The sequence below is a fragment of the Stegodyphus dumicola genome, chromosome 9, assembly GCF_044657685.1.
Source record: "Stegodyphus dumicola isolate Sdum_Otavi_A_Nest chromosome 9, ASM4465768v1".
NCBI lineage: Eukaryota > Metazoa > Arthropoda > Arachnida > Araneae > Eresidae > Stegodyphus > Stegodyphus dumicola.
In genome coordinates this window covers 43065656-43087510 of record NC_140776.1, presented here as the reverse complement: position 1 = coordinate 43087510, position 21855 = coordinate 43065656, and the positions used below count along the sequence as shown (strand labels likewise).

The following is a 21855-nucleotide window of genomic DNA, read 5'->3' as shown; positions in this document are numbered from 1 at the left end:
CCATATAGTCAAAGCAGATTGATTTGTATCTTATAGGAGACCTTCATCGGCCTTACATCAAACATAATAATTTTACAAAGCTTTCAAAGCCTTCATTTTTTACAGCTTAATTATTAAATAAGTTGTATTCATTCTATTAGTAATAATGAAAAGGAGGCTTAATAACAGACAAAAATAAGTAACAGTGATTAAAAGTGCCAATAAAATTGCAAAGTGCGAGAAATAGGTGATAAATTAAAAAGTAATAATAATAAAATTAATGAAGCGAGAAAGGAAAAAAAATTTCTACTTGTAAGCAAATATATTTATACGTATATATAACCATTTAGTTTACATAGAAGACAAAATTTAAATCGATTACGTCACCTATAGCATGAAATGTATCATACATTACCGATAATTAGGTATACTATTAAGCTTATCTAAGTACATGAAAGAGGAAAAAGAAATTTTATCCCTTAATAATGTAAAAATAATAATGATTATATTTAAATAATTAATATAAAATTATATAAAAATTAAGTAAATGATGTAAAAATTATGTTTTGCTTACCATAATAAAATAACGTACAATTATTATACGTTACATGTAAAAATTTTAATAATTTTTATATTAACAGAATTCTGTTAATTAAAGAATCACAGAAAAAAAGAAAACATTTATTTGGAGAGAAAAATCCGAAAATATCTCTAGTGGTTTCGAATTAACAATCACCTGGTTCATAAAATTTAATATCTCCGGAAATGTCCCAAGCGATAGGGCTAACCAGACCTAGTCTAAAAGTGAAAAATCAATAACATTTGGAAATTAGAAATACTATCAAATGCAAATAGATGATAAATCAGTGTTTTCCTACTTGTCTGACTTCTCAGAATTTAAGAAAATAATTATCCCTTTAAAAAGAAAAAAATATATATATATTCTAGCAGATTTTATTAATTTTATCAAATAAGGTAAAAAAATTCATCTCGTTATAGCTCACAATAGCAAATGACTTGTATCAAGGTAAAAGCATATTATATTTATAAAGAAATCAATCGAAAATTATGGTCTGAAATAAATATCGCATCATAAATTAAATTTGTTAAAGTTGTAGAGATATTAGGGTATTAAAAGTTATTTTAGCTTATTAACAGTTATATTACAAGTACTTTTTTATAAAAATTAATTTCGATTTATGAAACTATTTTTAATGTGCAATAACTGTAAAATAAATATTATAAATGTTTTTAGTGCGTCGCTTACATCTCTATCAAAATTATTTATTAAGAATGAATTTTAAACAACTCGCATGCTGTTGGAATATATAAGGCTAAAAATACCAATCGTAACAATAAGAGCTTGAAGAAGATAAGAAAGGATACCAAAATTCCACTTACTGGTGCAATTATATGGCGTTGTGAATGTGATATCGTCGACAGCTATAGCAGCTCTTGTATCACCACCTTTTATAGCTTCGATAATTACCTGAATATAAATAACATTTTTATTTACAAATAAATATGGGCAAAGGTAACTAGAAAACTTGATATATAACGAAATGAAAATGCATAGTCTGTCAAAAGATTTAGTAAAGAAATTTTGCATATCAGATCACACACTGAAAATATGTTGACGAGTTGTACTATTCAAAACAAAATTAAATTAAATGAAATTAAAAACACCCAGATTATCAAAACAGTATAAGTCCAAATATTTCTTTGTAAACAGAAAATCATCAGGAAAAAACTGTTTCATACAATACATGTGCATAAGAATCATACATATTTATTGCTACGCGGATTTTAACAGAATAGTGTTATCAATAATTTTTACATATGCGTTACATAACCATTATCTTCTGATGGGAAAAGTTAAATAATTCGGAGTAAATATTTAGGATAACTGAAAAATGTAAATAAATTTATAAATTTCTTGAGCTATTGTAGTTACGCAAACACCTGGTGAAACACTTTGAACAATAATGAAGTTAGCTATAAACAAAAAAGCCAATTTTGAACGTTGCTGCAAAAGGTAAATTTTTTATGGAACATTGAACAAGAATCTTATAGATCAAAATTCGTTTTCTAAAACTTGGGATGTTATAATGTGGGCAAAAAGAGATTTTTTGCTCGATGAAACGCTCAGTTTTTACATTGATCTGTAAACCAATGTAAAAATTTAAAAATAATCCGTTGAACCCAAACCACATATTTATTTTTTTGCAGTTACTTAAGTTAGTACTAGACTCTAAGAATTATACCTATTTCACCTAATTAATGCATAGAAATAGCTACAGTATCGTAGCAGCTACAATAAGCATAAATTGATATACACATAACATAACACGATATTACAATATAATCAATATGCATCAAACTGAGAAATAATTATTAGCACTAAGTATACATTGACAGTATCACACGTAAGTTAGAAGATACGCGCAAGTAACTCTGTATGCGCACATATACACGGCGAATCACCAAGGGTCGAATTTCTAAAGCCAAGGCACATGTGCAGTTTACTCTGGATTTTGTTGATGATGTCTAGATGAGTTATGATTATAAAAAGTTAATATGATTATTAAGAAACTAGGGCAAAGGAATAATCTTTCAGTGCGGAGAATCTTACTCTGTCTGAAGAATTCCAGTGAGATGGCAATGACAGCTGAGAATGAATCCAGTGGGAAGCCTGATGGTTGTCCAGCCTCCAAAGAATCTCGGAAGAATTATCTGAACGCCGGATCTTAACCAGCAAACCTCCTATGGGCACCCCAGCTGTGCTGGCATACATGTAAACCCAGAAGCTAAGACAGTACGTGTAATTTGAATGAGGCAAAGCAGGGCTGATTAATTGGCCTTTGTCTAAGGGTGCATGCTGATAACTTGCAGTGTTGAACATCATGTAAGAATCTAGAATGAAAGTTGCAATCAGTTATCAGAATATTTTTACGAGCAAAATGGTAGTTGAATTCCACGCTGAAAGTAGGCGCTATTTTGAGGTAATAATTTAAAATTAAAATTAAAAACTTATACACTGACTACCAATAAGTATTTGGACACCTATGCAAATGACGATATCTGCGGTCCTAAGGTACGTCACGGACTCCGCCGGTATATATCGTATAGGAAACAGCATCGGCTTTAGTCGCATGTAAGATGCCTCGCAGTTCGGAGCTCTCTGATTTCGAGAAAAGTATATTTATCGGGTATCGCAAATGTGGCCGATCCTTAAGGGACATATCTAGCGATCTGAAGTACCCAAAATCGACAGTGGTCTATGTGATTAAGAAGTGGAAGGTGAGCGGTGATTGTCGGAATGTGCTCCGAGTCGGCAGACCAACGAAACTGGGAGATAGAGACCGACGAGTGCTGTCCAGAGAAATTCGGAAGAACCGCACCCAACCGATGGCCCTCATCTGCGAGGAGTTTCAACAGGCATCCGGGAATATTGTTTCAATGAATACCATCCGTAAGGAAGCACATCTGCTTGGTTTTCATGGTCGTGCTGTTGAAGTTCGGTGGAGGTGGAATTATGGTCTGGGGGTGTTTCTCCTGGTATGGGCTGGGACCCTTGGTCCCCATTCATGGTAAGCTCAACTCCGATGCCTACTGCACTATTTTGGATGACAATGTGCTTCCTACGTTGTGGCAGTTTTACGGGTTGGACCCCTGTTACTTTCAGGACGACAATGCCAATTGTCATGTTTCGACGTTAACCAAGGCTTGGTATGGTGCTAATGGAGTTCATCAAATGGACTGGCCTGCCCAGAGTCCAGACCTGAACCATAGCGAGAACCTCTGGGACGAGTTGCATCGCCGAATTCAGGGGTGCACTACCCGTGCAAAATCGGTGAAGGAACTTCTATGTCTTCTTCAAGCCGAGTGGAAGAAAATACCACTAGCTGTCATACAAAGACTTGTAGAAGTATGCCTTGGAAAGTATGCCTCGGAGGGTCCACGCTGTAATTACCTCTTGTGGAGGCTCTACCAACTATTGATTTTGAATAAAGTTAGTTTTTCTTTTCTATCATAGGTGTCCAAATACTTATCGGTAGTCAGTGTATTCAGTAGTAATACAACAAAGCGGAACAAAAAATCAAATTCTCTCAAAATAGTGTAAACAATATCTGAATTATATTGATAAAAGGAAGGAATTTTTGGAAGTAAAATTATTTGACTTTCCTCTAACAGACACTCTGTATTGTTTTCCCAAATTTTAATGCTTAAAATGAAATAAAAATAAATATAAGCAATTAAAGTAACGAAAGAACAAGGAAGCTCTATTGCCCGCTGCATTTAAATTCGGAAGGACGAAAAGGAAAATAGTATGATAAGATAATGTTTTTACATTCTTTCCATAGCTCGAAAGCCATGGTTTGAAACATAATTATTAACTTAACTTGATTGATTTTGAAGCGTATCGATGCTTCAAAAGTATCTAATTAACCAGTTAGAAGGTATATTACTGCAAATGTTGGCAGATTATTTTTAATTTTCTCATTCAAAATTTTTTTAGGTAAAGCAAAGGTGGAAAAAACGAATTAAATATTAGCACTATATAATATCCACAAGAGTTTATTTAAATGTTTGCCGTATATATCAGACTAAACCTGTTTAATTTTGTTTTAATTCCCTTTATAATGAAGTCAAATATATAATTTTATATTACCTTGTCTAGATGCACCAGACATTGATGAGTGGCCTTCCGGGTAAAGAAGCGTACCTTCTCCTGTTGTTCGGCTCCACAAAGAAGGACTCTCGGGTCTCGTCTTTGTGTCCATCTCTTTCCATCCGCAAGAATCCACGATAAACGCGCAATCACCTGAAGATATGAAAATTAGAACAAAAGCATTAAACATGCAATTTAAATTTGGAAAATTTAAAACAATAGCTATCATTGCCACTAAATTATTTATTTAAAAGTATCTAAAGTGTTTACCAACATTAAGTGGCATAATAAGATATACTTTACAAATATTCTTGTATATAAACGGAGTTCCAAAAGATGACAATGAGCTTTATTTGCCTAAATATTGATGTAAGACAAAACGTTTTCTTAATTACGCAGTTTCTTAGGTTAAAGTGCAAATTTTAAGGAAATAGACGTAATATATGTAAAAGATTCCATAAATCACTACTCTTCTTTATTGCATTCGTACGAAAAAAATTTCTGGCTTCCAAAATATTCATTACGTTTTAGTGTAAAACTATAATTGCCTTTGCAGACAGGGGCCCACCAGTGGCCGAGCGGTAAAGTCGCTAAACACTGGTAGTTCGGTCCGAGGTTCGAATCCCGTGAACAGGCTGGCTGCATGGGCGTTTTCGTGGTTTTCCCCATGTGTAACGTGTATACGAGCCAGTTTCCCTTAGAAAGTCCTCCACGAAGGCATCCCTCCCCTTAGGCAGATAGCCCCCGTGTGCTTTGCCATAATTAAATACACACACACGCCTTTGCAGACAAGATTCGCTGAGATATGCTTAACCAAAACTTTCGAAGGCAGAGTTATAAATTTTATTGATGGATCTTGTTTTCGTAAGGTGAAGTCTTTAATTTACAATTGCTTCCTAAATTTTTCAAAAACATTTTATGTTATGTGTATTATTAAAGTGTAAAATGGTAATCTACGTCAGTATTTCACTCTTGAATATCTCCGCAAATTTTGTTTATAAAGCAGTGAAACATTTTAACAAACTAAATCATCGTGAATACTGTTCCGTTAATTTGAATGTTTAGTTTTAGAATGGGATGTTCCATTAAATTTGAATGTTCAGTTATATTTTCAAGGAACCCTTTACCATATACTGCTTGCATAAAATTCTTCCGCTACTTTTAAGAAATTTGTTAACTTAAATTATCTATTTAAGTTCAGTATTTAAGAAATTACAGTCTGTAAACAATTTCTTTCGAAGGGCTGGGTTTTAAAACATCCTGTAATAATATTTTTAAAATGAATTTTATACACACTAATAGGAAACTAGAATGCCTGTGAATAGTTTAGAAATATGCTTCATTTTCTTGTCACGTTATGTAGATGGTTAATTTCGAAACAATACAGGACGTTCAATTTATATTTAGAAAAATACATAGTTTTATTAACATTGCTTTTAAATATAAAATACGTGTTGAAAAAAGCGTAACATCTGCAATTTATTTAAATCCTATACAAACATAAATTTAGTAGGTAAATATTTCAGCGTTTAATATTCCACTTATGCAAGATATAAGTTCAGTAACAGATATTTAATTCTGATTAAATTAGATATATGAGGATATAAAGTCAGCTTTCAAAACTTAATTTGATTCTATATCTAAGCACTTGTATGTCTGTAGAACTGATCGCAAAAATGTCATTAGGTTTTTTTACTGTATATTATGTCGATGCCCTTTATAGGATATTTTATCGTAAATCATAATTATTAAAACCCCTTTTTTTAAACTACAAACGGATTTGTTTTTATTGTAGTGAAGAAGACATATAATTAACCAGCATACTTTTTTGCCTATTTAAGATAAATATAATATTTTCAATTTTAACCAGTGAGTACACTAACTTAATTTTACATTTAAGCACATTTTTTTGATAATTTACTCCAAACTTTAAAATTAATAATTCTAAATGTTCAGAAATAAAACATAAGCTATTAAAATTTTCCTATTAGGAACCTATGAAGGCCACCCAATAATTTTCGCACTTTTCTATAAACAAAGTAGCAGGGATATACATTTTTACTCATAAGCAGAGGATTAAGAAAGTTATATTTCCTGTTTTATTAATCTTATGTGAGATAGAGTTATTAGGCTCATAATCAGTGAGAAGGCAAAGCAATTATATTGAACTAGATAAATTCTCAACATAAAGTGAAATATTGCAAGAAATAATAAGTGAAACTTAATTATTGCATATGTATCTCAAATTCTTACTAAGTATTGCCTTTGAGAAAAAACTATTACAAAATTTTAAACTTCAAAATTAATTCTCAGGTAACTCACCTGATTTACTGGCCTCTCGTGGTACACCTGTTGGAAATTTCAAGAAGTTAATAAATGACTGGAATAAGAGATTGTTTATAGCAAATTACGCAATTGTATGTAATCTCATAATATCTTTCTTTCTTGAAGTTATGAATTATGTACATTATAGTAAAGGATTATTATGGTTCTATCAGTATAGACAAAATTAATTAAAACTTAATTAATATATAATTTAATTAAATTAAATAAACTTATCTAAAATTTAAATAAACTTTGTTAAAAATTATTTTAACTTGTAAAAGATAACTGTAAGAAAAGTTAAGGTAAACCAGAAATATTATTCAAGAAATAAGAATGAGAAAAAATCGTAAAAAATATAATTTTACATGTAATTCAGCATTTAATTAAAAAACATACTTGGACATGTTCCATTATTTAAAGCTATATCATCTATAGCTATATCACTTTCTCCAGGTAAATTGATTTCAGCTTCAAAAATAACCTGAAAACAAGAGTAAGATTATTACGTAGTAATACAATTCCGACAATATAAGTTTCCTGTGTTTTCTTTGAACATTTAAACTTTCATTAAATCTGAAAATAATGAATTCTTTCAGTTCTGCAAGAAGACTTACTTAATTATGTGCCTTTAAATAAAGTCAGATTTATGAAGGATAAATAGGCTAAAGTTAAACCTTTAAAAAAAAAAGAATACCTAAGTTTCATTACAGAGTTTTTAAACGTTTGTGCTGTGTTATTAACATTTCTTTATGCGGTACTGGTAACACTGAAACCAAACTAATTATTCTTTTATTTCGCTTTCAAATCAAACAAACTTAGAAGAAAATAATGCTTGGACAACGAACTACAGGAAATTTAGGTTTTTTTTACTGCAGTTTACCTTTCCTAGAAATGAAAGTATGGAAATTAATAATAAATCTATACTATTAAATTAATTAATAAATACTGCTAGTAAAGTATTAATAAGATACACTGAAGGACCGATTTCAAAAGACAAACATACTCGCATTTAATAATCAGCAACTTTCTTCGATACAACTTCTTGTGAAAAGTGAAATATGTTTTAAAATAGAAACGATATGAAACACATTTTACCCTAAAAGGCCTTGGAAGAGAAAGTGGTACCTCTCCTTTATACCACTGATCGGGGGTCAAGGTGCCAGTATACAGCTCCCATATAGGATCGCCTGTTGCGTTCGTTGTATTGTCGTACATATATACCCGCAGTGCTCCTATACCAGCACCATACAAAGATGTCCAAAAACTTAAACATAAAGCACTTCCATTCCCTGAAAAATAATTAAAAATTAATATCTTTGTAGTTTTATAATTACATCTGCTTAGAAAGAATCCAGATTGTTTCAAAACTTGGAAAAAATTTTACTTGGAATTATAAAACTATAGTTTCGATTTGTCACGAGCAACGCCTATGTCACCGCTAAATTTAGCAAAAATTTAATTTTAGATTTCAAGATTAGTTATGACGGTATATTCATATTTCTAAATATTTGTTGATATTAGTACATACATGGATATAATCAATCAATGTCGATTGACTCTTTAGCCACTCAAGCTGCGAATAACTGTAGTAAAAAAAAGTTTACAAATTCTAGAAAAACACTTAATAAATTTCCGGTTTACGTCATACGTCGTAAATTCAAAAACCTGAGATCTCTGAGGACGAAACCATAGGCTTCTTTCGGATTTGAGATAAGTCCATTGTCACAGCATTTAAATAGACTCAAATGTTTTTAACTGAAATTTCTACCAGCTGAACATTAACTCATTTCCAAAGCTCATTAAGGTAAAAACGACGTTTTTGGAATGTTATTTCTCTCCTCATGTAGAAATGATGCTTCATATTTTGCAGTTTAAGTTAACTTAAAAAGAAAGAACTGAAAAACTAAACTTCTTGGGTTTAAATCTAAAAACACATACCATGAGGATTCAAAACTGGACTCCACAGCTGAGCTTTATCCCCAGGCTTGTTTGGGAATGATGAATCAATATATGCATAGCCACCTGGTAATAAAATGATATTACAACCATCGTAAGTGCCATAAGAATAAAATATAAATTTAACGCTGAAATATATTTATGTATACTTCATAGAAGATCATTTTGAAATAAATTTAGTGTTATTCATTATATTTCATAAATTTAGCGTTATTCATCATAAAAAATCAATGAAACGTGTTTTAAACCCTGAGAATCTCATTTTTAAAAATTGAAGAGAAAATAAACCACTTTATACCTTTGACTTGAAAAATGCATTTCGTTTTAATAATCCAAAATTGCTTCCCTTAGTTACAGCTGCAGTAAGTGATTTGATTTGCTACTTTTACTTAATTCCTCTAAATTTAGGGGCAAGCAGTATGTTAAGCGCATTATTGCATTTATTCTGAAAACAGATATTTTGAAACAATACTTTCAAGAATGAAATCATTTAAATAATTTTGATAGTTTTCAAGAGTACTTTCACATATAAAATACTATTTCAATTTTAAAGCATATTTAACAGAAGAGATTCAGTTTTAAAAAGTATTTTAATTTTACATTATTTTAATTTGTTCATTAAATAATTCAGTGACACTTTTAATTAAATTTTTAATTTTTTATTAGTATAGTTCTAGTTTAACTAGCATAGTTATAATTAATCTTATGTTAATAGTACAAAATTGAAAAAAATAAGCTTCAGTATTTCATCATTTGTTAATAGATTGCAAAATACGATGTAGAAGGACAGCCGATGTAGAACGTAAATCAATACGATATAACTAAAATACTTTGACACACTTTTTAATAACTGGGGATGCTATAAAACATTGTGCTTCTGATTTTGAAAAATTCCGCTGGAATAATATTTTTCATTTGAAGTTTCTATATTCAGCTGATTTAAAACATCTAGAAGTTGACAGGTAATGTGCATAACATTGTTTATATCATGCAGCTGCAGTACAAATGTGAATGCGAATTAAAAGACAGAAAGATTACCGGTAAATATTAAAAAAATTCTCAAAATAATTACACTGTTTAAATATACTATTTAAGCTACCTGTTTCCCTCCAAGTAACGCTGCTGCCATGATCTCGTGAAGGTCCTGTTACGGAACTACTGCTGCCTCGACCCATTTTCCAGTCAAATTCATCACTTGTGTTGGAATTCGTCCAGTTGCAAAAATCGTTTTCAAATGTGCAGTCTCCTGCAATATTTAAAAAGAGTGATTTCATTGTTCATTATGATAAAATTTTGATTCATTTCAGTGGTTTAAAAATTAACTAGACTTTATTATCATTCGGAAATCGCAATTAACCAGTGCGAAGCTGCAGAAAACAAAATCGGCACTTTTCTGTTATCAGCACAAGATTCACAAATGCATTTATATATGTATGTGTATCTAAAATATAAAATCTAGCTTTCAAATAATAAATTAATATCCCTTTAACTTCTGTTTCATTCTAAAAATAACAGAGCAATAAATTTTCTAAACGAAAAAGATCCGTCATTTAATCTGTATTACGCACTTATTGGTAAGGTCTGAAATCAACACCTATACATTAAACTGTCATGTGATCTGAAATGGAATTCGTATGAAAGCTTAAAAAAAATTACGTCGTAACTCCCTCTTCTTCTCTTCACTCGTCTCTTCTACTGCTTTCCGCTGTGTCGCTAGCTACGCAAAGTTTACCTTCCTAAATTTAGTCCATTCTTTATGAAATGTGAGCTAAACAAAATTGTGGGGTGTATAGCACACCCATAGTAATAATGTGCTTTATCGAAGAAATAAAATTATTTGTAGAATTTAGGCCATGTCTCCAAGTTTTTTAGTTTATGCATCCATCGTTCTAACTACGCAGCAGTCTTCAAGTTATGATGCAGTCCTCTCCGATGCCAATCCGTTGCAACTCTCACCAAGTCATCTTATTTCAATAATAACTCAGTTTTATTTCAATAATGGAGCAGTTTTATTACATGTATGAATAGATGTGTGTATATACACATATGCATATATACATATATATATTCATGCATACACGCACACACATACATATACATGCATACATGCATATATGAATGAAAAAATGCGTGTATACATACATGTATTTCTAAAACCCATCCTGATAACAGAAAAGTACCAAAATATCTGCACGATGATTACGAGAAAAATCACACAAACTCTATGTAGCCAGCATGTTCTTCCCCTGAGATCGTAAGACGACATTAAAGTCGAAGAAATATAGTATTTCAACTGTAAACGAATATGTCCTCTTAACTCAATGTATAAGAGGGTTTTCCACATTGTTTTCCAAAGTAGTGGGCCAGAAATGAGCTTTGGGAAAGATCTTAGGTGTAGACTTTCCTAACGTTAATAATTCCGTCATTAAGAACAAATGAATTATTACTCAAATAATCTTAAAAAAGACAGAAGAAATCCCCAGGAAAATTAATTATCTTTAACTGATGTAAAACACCAAGCCACCAAAGATTGCTTAACATCCTAGGTAACTAGTGCTGAATGTCTCTTTTGAATTATATTTTTCTCAATATTCTTTAAGAGATCAGAAATAGACAATGTGGTGCTTTTTCCCTGCATAAACCCACATTGTCTTTCATTTAAAGAGAAGGAAAGTCCTAAAAATTAATTAAGATGCTTATCCAATATTTTAACCGGCTTGAAAAAGGAAGGTCCAAATGCGCCTAAAGGAATATGGATTTTCTTCATTTCTCCCTTCCTTATTAAACAAAGCCAAACTGCCTTTCCTCCATTTGTTAGGGACAAGTCCTTTGCAAATACAGGTGTTATGGATTCTACAAAAGAAAGTTGGACATCATTCAAGGGTATCTTCCATTATTATCCGTATAAAATCCATCGTTAGTAGGGGGATCGCCCTTTTTTATATTTTTTATCATCTCATCTTTACTAAACTCTAAGTGATCCAGTTGGCTATCATTAAATCTGCAGTACTTATGGACTTCACTCTCCTCATCATTATCAGTCAAATCGACATTATCTGGAATGTCCTACTTCAGAGGATAATTATTAGTCTCTATAACTGTACTACTGGCATTAATATCGTCCTCTTTTTTCAATGAGCTAATAAGCAATGCTTTTCTGTGCTTGTTCATAGAAACACAATAAGTAAAAGGATCCTTAATATTTAAAGCAGAACACAGTTTCCCCAAGAATAATTTTGTGCGCTATTCATCTCTCTTTCATAAAGAACTAAAGATTTTAAAAACCTTGTCTTCAGCACATCCGATCATATCACTATGAACAAATCTCGATGTTAGCAAGGAATCTGGATCACTGAAGATGTTTAAAAAACTAGGATTTGAAAATTCAGTTGCTTTCGAAAGTTTGAGATGGATGTTTCGAAAGTTTGAATTTGTGGACCCGGCAAATAGTGTTTTGCGTCAAGATCAGAAATGAACAATACATTTACCTCTTCATCAGTGATAATGCTCGAAATAGTGCCAAACGGTCATCGAGATCACCATGAACAGAACAATAAACAGAAATCATTAGTAAATCACGTACTACAAAATTAATTTCACTGATACTATATTTTATATTTTCACACACTTCAATTCTGAGTAATAGAAATATTTCTATTGAAGCTAATAATACCCGCTAATGGTTTAGCACTTGCACACTGATAAATAGGAAATTTAGCAGGAATACCTTTAATTTTATTCTCAACGACATAAAGCTCTTAAATCAGAGAAAATGTATAATTTTGAACAACACTTTTAAGATGTAACTCAGACTTGGCGGTCTTTGCGTGATACAGATAAATTTGAACTTAAGAGAACTAGTATCCATAATTAGTCCTTCGAATTAATAGGTCTATTTGCCTTTTCAAAAGGAGCACTTCTTACAATTGAATGCCTTATGTCCAAGTATAGCTTGTACCTTGAATTGGTATTCTTACAGTTAACACATTCTAGAGAAATTTTTATTTATGGCCGATAACAGAGCATCGGACACATATGAATTCTTTAGTACAATTTGTTTAAAAGTGTCCAAATCCCTAACACTTGTAGCATCTCACTATTTTGATGTATTCCTTCACATATATCCTTTCCCATTTGACACTAATCTTACCATTGTTTTTACCATTACTAACCTTACCATTAATTAGATTTGTTTCCAAAGGCTTTTGGTTTCTGAAAACTCATACGACTGTTCATATGCGTTAAGTTTCTCTTTCTTTAAAGTTACTGTTACTCTTGAGGAATCCTCCCCAACTTCTTCTATATCAAAGTTTATGGTTCGAGTCTTCGCAATAAGTTAACTATCATCTACAACAGACTTTGCCTGCGTCTCAATATCCATCTTGGATTTTATTCACCAACCGAGACTCTGAGGTTTCCCTGGATTCAGAGTGGAATTTCGTGTTCAACATCCGTCCAACAAGGTGGCAACAACATCCGTCCAAAGCATGGCAGGATCCTGATTTCTTGACATGTATGCTTTGAAAAATAAAAGAAGAAAATCCAATAAATCATTACAGAAATCCAATAAATCATTATAAAAATTTTCGCCTTCGCTAGAGACACTAAGCTTTCAACTACACTCATGTCCATAAATTAAGGATAATTTGGAGTCACGTGGAAATCGAACTCTAAAATAAATATATCACCTGTAAAATCACTACACACATCTTCAAGAATCATATGCAAATTTCAGGAAGTAACCAGATGACAACGATGGTACGTCACAATGACGAGAGTGTAAGAGAGTGATATATAAGGAATACAGGCAACGAAGTAAAATTGTTCGCATGCGCTTTATAAGCATTTCAGTGCAATAACCGAATAATTATGACACAAAGGACGCATTTGGATGATTTTTTACGTGGTAGAATTATCGGCCGTCTGGAATGTGGGCGTACCCAACTGGAAGTATCAGACGAACTTGGAATTGCCCAGAGTGTCATCTCCAGGCTTTGGCAACGATTCCAAGATGATGGTAATGTGAGTAGACGTTACAGCACAGGTCGCCCCAGAGTTACAACGCCGAATGAGGACCGGTATTTGGCAGTTTCTGCCAAAAGAAACAAGCGAAGCACAGCCTCAGACCTGTCTCGTCAGCTCTCTTTAGCCACTGGTACGACAATTTCAAGGCAGACCGTGCACAGACGATTAGGGTAGATTGGTCTATATGCTCGTAGACCTGTCAGATGCGTTTCAGTTACTGCAACTCACTGCCGCCTGCGGTTAGCCTGGAGTAGAGAGCATGCATTGTGGACCCGCAACAGTGGGCTTGTGTGATGTTTTCCGACGAGTCCAGGTTTAGCTTGCAGTCTGATTCTCGCCGGACTTTCATATGGAGAGCTCCAGGTACCCGTTACCACTAAGAAAACATCATTGAACGACACCGTTACGGTGGTGCAGGAGTGCTCGTATGGAGTGGAATTATTCTGGGTTCCAGAACTGACCTGCACGTTCAAATTGGAACCATGACAAGCCAACTCTATCGGGACGTCATTCTGGAACAACATGTTCTGGAACAACATTTTGAGAATTGTTTCGGGGCGCCATGGGCGAACAATTTGTGTTTATGGATGACAACGCCCGTCCTCACCGTGCAAACATCGTAAGCGAATGCCTTCAATCGGAGGATATCACCCGTATGGACTGCCCAGCATTTTCACCGAACTTGAATCCAGTAGAGCACGTGTGGGACATGCTTGGCCGACGAGTTACAGACCGTCAACCTCCTCCTACATGTCTACCGGAACTTCGGAGAGCATTGCTTTTTGAGTGGTGTAATATCCCCCAAGATCAGATCGATAATTTGATACTCAGCATGCCTAGGCGTTGTACGGACTGCATTGCATCGTCTGGGAGACATACAATGTATTAACTATAATACCAACCATGTAATATTGGTTTTTTTGTAAATAGGTTTTTTTGTAATTTGCTCTAGGGAGAAAAAATCGCTAATTTTTTTAATAATATCAAACATATAGCATCGTTTTTTGCTCTTTACCGTTTGTTTAATAAATAAGCTTTACAAATAAGTCAAATTTGGTTTGCTTCTAACTCTTCCTTTGACTGATTTTGCATTATCCTTAATTTATGGACATGAGTGTATATTAACTCATCCTGGGGTGAGTTATTCTTTATCTATGATATTCAGTGTAACGGAGATGACTATATAATATATTTCGTCATCGCTTCCCTGGTGCATTGAGCTTTTCATTTTCTTGCGCAGTTTAGCATTTATTCTGAATGCGACTTTCAAATACTAGTGTTGAAGTTGGTCTCATTTTCTACCGCTGATTTCCATTTTCCCCCTTTTTTCATACACTGGTGATTTCATTACTTGTAATTTTAGCTTTTAATTTTCAATTGTAATTAATACAGATTTAAGAATAGATATAACAAAAAATATAGAAAAAATATACAATAGATAGAAGTGGAATGAGAAATAACTTAACCTGGGCAAAATCCATCCATCAAGAAGATATCATCTACTGCTACATAACCTCTGCGTTTCAAATACTTTTCTCTCGGGAAAGCTTCCATAACAAGCTACAAATAAAAATATTTGAGGATATTAAAAGAAAAATATATTTTTTAAAGAATTATGTAGACGATCTTTATCTCTTGCATTATTTTCTTAAATGTACCGAAATCTTCTGTAAATTATTCTTTTCACTCAAGTTAGTTCGTAACTTAAAACTTTTCCCTGAAATATTTAGCAGTCAAGAAAAACTTCAAATCATTTGTTTGTATAGATTAATAAATTATGCATAAAAGTATGAGAAAATCCATAAATTCTTTAAGACAATATTAATTAGCACCTTCATACTTAATAGATGCAACCTTTGTAATAAGCATGCATATTTTCTTGAAATTTTGTTTTATTCATGTTTTGATTTTAAGAATAATCTATACGGCTTTGATTCAAATATTTAAATTTAATTAAATTCTAAAGCAAAAAACTCCTATCTTTCATCAGCTAATTCTTTGAAAGACTATGAATAGTTTAAACGCTTTCAGTAAAGATTTAATGTTAGTGTCAATAATCAAGTAGTGATATTTGCGATTGCGGATACTAACGCATATCTGTGACTACTAGATATCGATCTAATCTGATTTTTTCCAATAACATAAAAATTTGAGATTTTATTTAAACATATATCAGAGTCTAAAAGCCTCCAAAGCCAAAAATATCTGCACATCTAACGGCAAATGGCACGGCGGTTAGATTTCTAAAACGTGCCGTATTATGCGAATTCGAAGTCTGGGAACCAAAGAACTAGTAACAAATTCAAGCTTAAGTCGCAAAATTTCAACAAAAATCCTATTTTTTATTATTTATTAAAACGACAATTGATCAAAAGAATTAGATATTTACACTACTCATTTTTTTTTTATTTTGCTGCTAATCATTATTAAACGACGATGTATTTTTTTAGCGAACCGTTCTCATCTTTTGAGGTTTCTTCAGCAGAACCTTGCTTCCTATTCTCATCCTGTTTTTTCAAAAACTTTACTATCTTTCTTGGCTTTCGTTCAGAAAAGAAGTCTTCAAAAATTTCATTGAATTCATTTCAGCACTTTAGAAATTTTCTTTTAAATTTTGTTCTCCTTTCAGCCGAAAAATCTTAACTCTAGGTGACCAGAAAAAAGCGGCTTATTTAACTATTTCTTCTTTTTTATTTCCCTGGTCTTTTAAATTTTTTCCTCACAAGAATTTCTCTTAGTTATGTTATATTTTAATATGGTATTATGTCGAAACATCGATAATTTTGCCGATGGTGCTCGGTTGTGGCACCATCGGTTTGTCCTTGGACGAGCCGTATTCGATCGAAACAGTTTTGTAAAAATGCATTGTTTAAAACGATTCTCTAATTTATCGAGCTGTGTTAGAGTGAGATACTGTTATACGAAAGACGTGTTTAATGGAGGTTGTCTCTATAATGTAATATCTTCTGAATAAAATTATCGTTGTGATTGCAGTTTCTGACACTTACTTTCACAATTCTGTATACGTAGGCAAATAACTATTCATGCATTTTCAAAATATTACCTTAATTTCTTGAAGATATTTCAAGATAAAAATATATTTCAACATCAGCATAACATATTTGAAGATGATGATTTTTTAAAGGCCTCACGAAAACTATTCTGTGCCATATATATAGATATGTGCCATATACAGCTTTGCAAGTCAGAGGGTTAACAAAAATACGTTATGTAATTAGTAGAGTTTAACATGTATTTTTCATCTATCCTAAGGCTGCTTAAAATGAAAGTGTTAAGAGTTGTAAACAGTAATACTACATTGTATTTTAAATTATGACAAAGAGAATATTTGTTTTGTATCTGCCTTTTGTTTAAATTCGAGAGTTTTTGCCTAGTAAATCGAATTACTCACGTCTTCTTCTGCGAAATCAACTAATTTAGCGGCTTCCGTAAGCTCGTAAAAGATTTCTGACAAATAATTCAGAACTGCATTCATTTTCCAGATGTAAAATATTACTCTTTTTAAACGATGCATCAACCACAGTTTTTAAAAATAACGATTTAAATTCTGTAATGGATGGATTTGCACGCAATAATATTCTAACCATCTCTTACTTTATAGAGTTTGATGAAATATCGTTGAAAATTGGCTGTAATCTCTGTGGAAATTATTTTGATTAATTGATAAATGGCGCTAGCGTTGCGTGTTAACGAGACGCGACGTGCCTTCTGAATTTCCATAGACTCTCCACCGGCAGCTCGATAGATGGATGTCTGATGGTTCGCACACTATTTGATTAGGAACACTTCGGTTCCTATTTGATTTCGATTTTCGATTATGAAAGCATATAGATTTATTTGTCAACTGAACCACCATGTTTTGATCTATGATCTGTAAATATTGTACTTATTAAAAGTTACATTTTAAAAGTGATTGATGTCGATTTATAGATCTTAGAATATTTTGAAACAGCTGGTGCATTAGGCCGTCAAGAATTGGATTTAGCACGTTGCAAGTGTGCGAAGTCGGCAAAAAAGGTAAGGCTAAACTTTCTAATTTGTAGAGTAACTATGGCGGAAGAGTCTGTTGTTAAATTAAAATCGAAACGCAAAGTTATCAGGACCACCGTCTCCAAGATTCTAAAAAAAATCGAATCGGAGTTGAATAAAGAAGAAATTGATACAAGTACATTAGAAGAAAATTTAGATCAATTAATCACGAAATCAAAAGCTCTTGAGTGAGTTAGATGCTCAGATAGAGCGTGACTTGAAATCAGAGGCAGAAGAGTTTGAAACAGAAATTCTATCTTGTATCGAATACGAAGAGAAAATTCAGTTATGGCAATTTAGAGCAAATAAAAAATTGAAAGAATTGAATAAAGTAACAAATTCGGATAATGAAAACTCTCTTAACGAAACTAATTCTAAAATCGAAAGCAATAAATGTACGCGTCTGCCAAAGTTAACCATCGCTAAATTCTATGGAGATTACACCCAGTGGACAAGTTTTGGGACTCTTTCAAGGTAGCAATCCATGATAATGAATCTTTAACAAAGATCGAAAAATTTAATTATTTAAAATCGTACTTATGCGGCAACGCCGCAAACGCGATAGAAGGCTTTTGCATTTCGGAACCAAATTACGATGAAGTTGTCGAAATACTTAAAAACAGGTTTGGCAGAAAAGATATAATTATAAACTCACACATGCAAAAACTCCTGAATCTTACCCCAGTAACCAAATCCAGTGACACTGTAAAACTTCGCAAACTTTGCGACACTATCGAAACTCAAATACGCAGCTTGAAATCATTAGAAGTCACACCGGATAAATACAGTTATATGTTGATTCCAGCCATAATGAAAACTCTGCCGTCTGATATAACCTTAGAATTCAATCGTAAAACGGATTCGTCATCCTTTTTTAATGTTGACGAATTATTGCACTTTGTTCATTTAGAATTGGAAAGTCGCGAGAGAAGCCATCTTTTGCTCTCCACTCATAAATCAGAAAGCACTTCCTGTGTTTATAAAGAGAAGGGTGGGAAGGGGAGTATCGTCCATTCCACTCAGCAGCTGCTGGCGCCGGTTAAAGAAAACAAAACTACTAATTGATGTCTGTTTTGTAATACATCGAAACATGTTACTGAAGACTGTGAATCACTGACAGTTGATGAGAAGAGAAATTTATTACGTAAACATTCCCGATGTTACCTTTGCCTGAAATTAAACCATCGTCTAAAGCAGTGTCGAAGCGATCTCGTCTGATCCAAGTGCAAAGGTCGACATAACCGTTCAATATGCTTTCGCGCTGAGAAAGAACGAAATGAAAAAAAATAAAAGTATAGAAGATTCGCATGTTCTTTCAGCATTCTCACGCAGCAAAATTAAAACTATTTCACTTCAAACTTGTTGCGTAACACTTCGAACAACTACGCAGTCGGTTTTAATTAGAGCTCTACTGGATTCAGGTAGTATGCGTTCCTTCCTAAGAAAAGAAATCGCGGATAAATTGAAGCTTCCTGTTATTCGAACAGAGACTCTTTCGGTATTTACGTTTGGAAATAAAACACCCATTAGAAAAACATTTGACGTTGTTAAGATAAAATTACAGAACAAGCAAACACCGAATTTGAAAATCGAAATTGAAGCTCTCGTGACTGAACAAATTTCAAGTTCTGATTTACCACCTCCTAATCTGGATAGACACATTTTAGGCAAACAGTTAGAAGGTTTACAACTCGCAGATTCTTGGGATTCCAAAGAAAAAATTACTCTTTTGATAGGAGCTGATCATTATTATGATGTAATAACTGGGAAACTTAAGCGTTTAGACAAACATTTAGTAGCTGCTGAAACGTTATTCGGTTGGTCTCTACTAGGTTACACTAAAGGTACAACACACACGTCCACAGCCTTTAATATCGTAGTTGAAGAAGATATAATATCTGATCAGATAAAGAAATTTTGGGAGCTTGAAAGTTTAGGAATTAAACCTGAAAATGAATTATCCGACCCATTAGACAATACCATAATGGAAAAATTCGAATCGGAAATTTTATACAGAAATTCTCGTTACAAGGTTAGGCTGCCATGGAAGTCTGATAGAAAATATGAGTTACATGACAATAAAGCGATTGCGCTGAAACGATTTGAGAAACTTGTAAAGCGATTTCAGAATAACCCTGAACTCTTTTATTCGTATCAAACAGTTCTACAAGATTATTTACAACAAAGCATCATTGAACCAGTTCCAGACACTGTTGATAGTGAATCTCAAATCACATTTTATTTGCCTCACAGAGAAATCGTTCGTAGTGATCGAACTACTAGACGATCGAACTACTAGATTAGACGCGTCGAATTCGTATCGTATTCGACGCGTCTTCACATGGACCTGGTGAAATCTCGTTAAATGACTGCTTGCATATTGGTCCAAATTTGTATCCTGACATTCTTGAACTTCTGTTGGCCTTCAGGCTTCACCCTGTAGCATTTACAAGTGACATAAAGCAGGCTTTTCTTCAGATAGAAGTAGATGAGAAAGACAGAGATGTAACACGTTTTCTGTTTACTAAAAACCCATTCGATGATCCACAAAATTTTATAACTTATCGGTTCACACGTGTGTTATTTGGCGTAAATAGCAGTCCGTTTTTATTGGCTGCAACCATTATATACCATTTGAAACAATATGAGAAAACCTACCCTGCCACCACTTGCGAATTTCTAAATGATCACATTTATGTAGATGACATCATTGGAGGACACCAAAACGTTGAACTTGCTTTCAATACCAGTTTAGAATGCGTCAGCATTTTTAGAGATGCTAGTATGATTCTACATAAATGGCACACCAATTCTCAAGAACTGCGCGAATTATGGATTAAAGAAGGTATTGAATCCGAGGAATCTAGTCATGTTTCGGAAGCTGGAAATCCTCCATTGAAAGTGTTAGGAGTCGCTTGGGACAACCAAGGTGACATAATTTACTTTGATGTAAAAAATTTGATAACATTTCTCTCAAAACAAGTTAATACTAAACGTTTTGTCCTACAGGCAATAGGACGAATTTTTGATCCTGTAGGTCTATTATCACCGTTTGTACTTAGATTCAAAATCATATTGCAGCAAATTTGGACACCTGCTTTAGATTGGGATGATGAACTACCAGAAAATTTATGTTCTGTATGGAAAACATGGTGCAAAGAAGTTTCCAACTTGGACGAAATCGGTATTCCACAATATTATTTTTCTGCAATCGGTAATAGTGATGTGGAAAGAATTGAACTGCATTGTTTTTCTGACGCTAGCAAAAGGGCATATGGTACAGTAGCGTATCTACGTATAATTTCTAGCAATGAACAAATATTTACGGTTTTTGTTGCTTCAAAGACTAGAGTAGCGCCTTTAAAACCGCTCACCTTACCTAGGTTGGAACTAATGGGAGCTCTTTTGTCAGCCAAATTAGGCACTAGCATCAATAAAGTTTTGAAGTTACAACCTTCTTGTTTTTTCTGGACTGATTCGAAAATCACACTTTTCTGGATAAAAGACTGTGCAAAGAAATTTAAGCTTTTCGTTAAAAATCGTATTCAGGAAATACAAAATTTGACATCCCCAGAAAATTGGCATTATTGCCCCGGTAAATGTAATCCCGCTGATTTGGCTTCGAGAGGAGCTAAACTTCCAGATTTGAAAAACAATCCTATCTGGTTTCAAGGACCAGAATGGCTTAGAATGTCGTCTGAGTTGTGGCCTCGACAGAATGAAGAGAAACCTGTCACTGAAGAAGAATTAGAATACCGCAAAAATATTAATGATATTTATGAATTTGTATGCACGGCAGTTGAAGAAAGGGTAATAGACATCTCAAAATATAGTAATTTAAGAAAATT

The 21855-nt window shown here is 33.0% G+C and overlaps 1 protein-coding gene across 3 annotated transcripts in view; it reads right to left on the bottom strand.

The window, feature by feature from the left end:
* LOC118182778 (MAM and LDL-receptor class A domain-containing protein 1-like) overlaps positions 1 to 21855 on the bottom strand; it is an 81425-nt gene that overhangs the window by 29488 nt on the left and 30082 nt on the right. For all 3 annotated transcript variants that reach the window (XM_085823386.1, XM_085823385.1, XM_085823384.1), the window contains 9 exons: positions 15424 to 15517; positions 10032 to 10178; positions 8915 to 8998; positions 8072 to 8265; positions 7373 to 7457; positions 6974 to 7000; positions 4652 to 4804; positions 2612 to 2892; positions 1381 to 1468 (listed from right to left, as the gene is read on the bottom strand). In XM_085823386.1, coding sequence (XP_085679512.1) covers positions 1381 to 1468; positions 2612 to 2892; positions 4652 to 4804; positions 6974 to 7000; positions 7373 to 7457; positions 8072 to 8265; positions 8915 to 8998; positions 10032 to 10178; positions 15424 to 15517 — 1153 coding nt within the window. The remainder of the gene's footprint in view (positions 1 to 1380; positions 1469 to 2611; positions 2893 to 4651; positions 4805 to 6973; positions 7001 to 7372; positions 7458 to 8071; positions 8266 to 8914; positions 8999 to 10031; positions 10179 to 15423; positions 15518 to 21855) is intronic.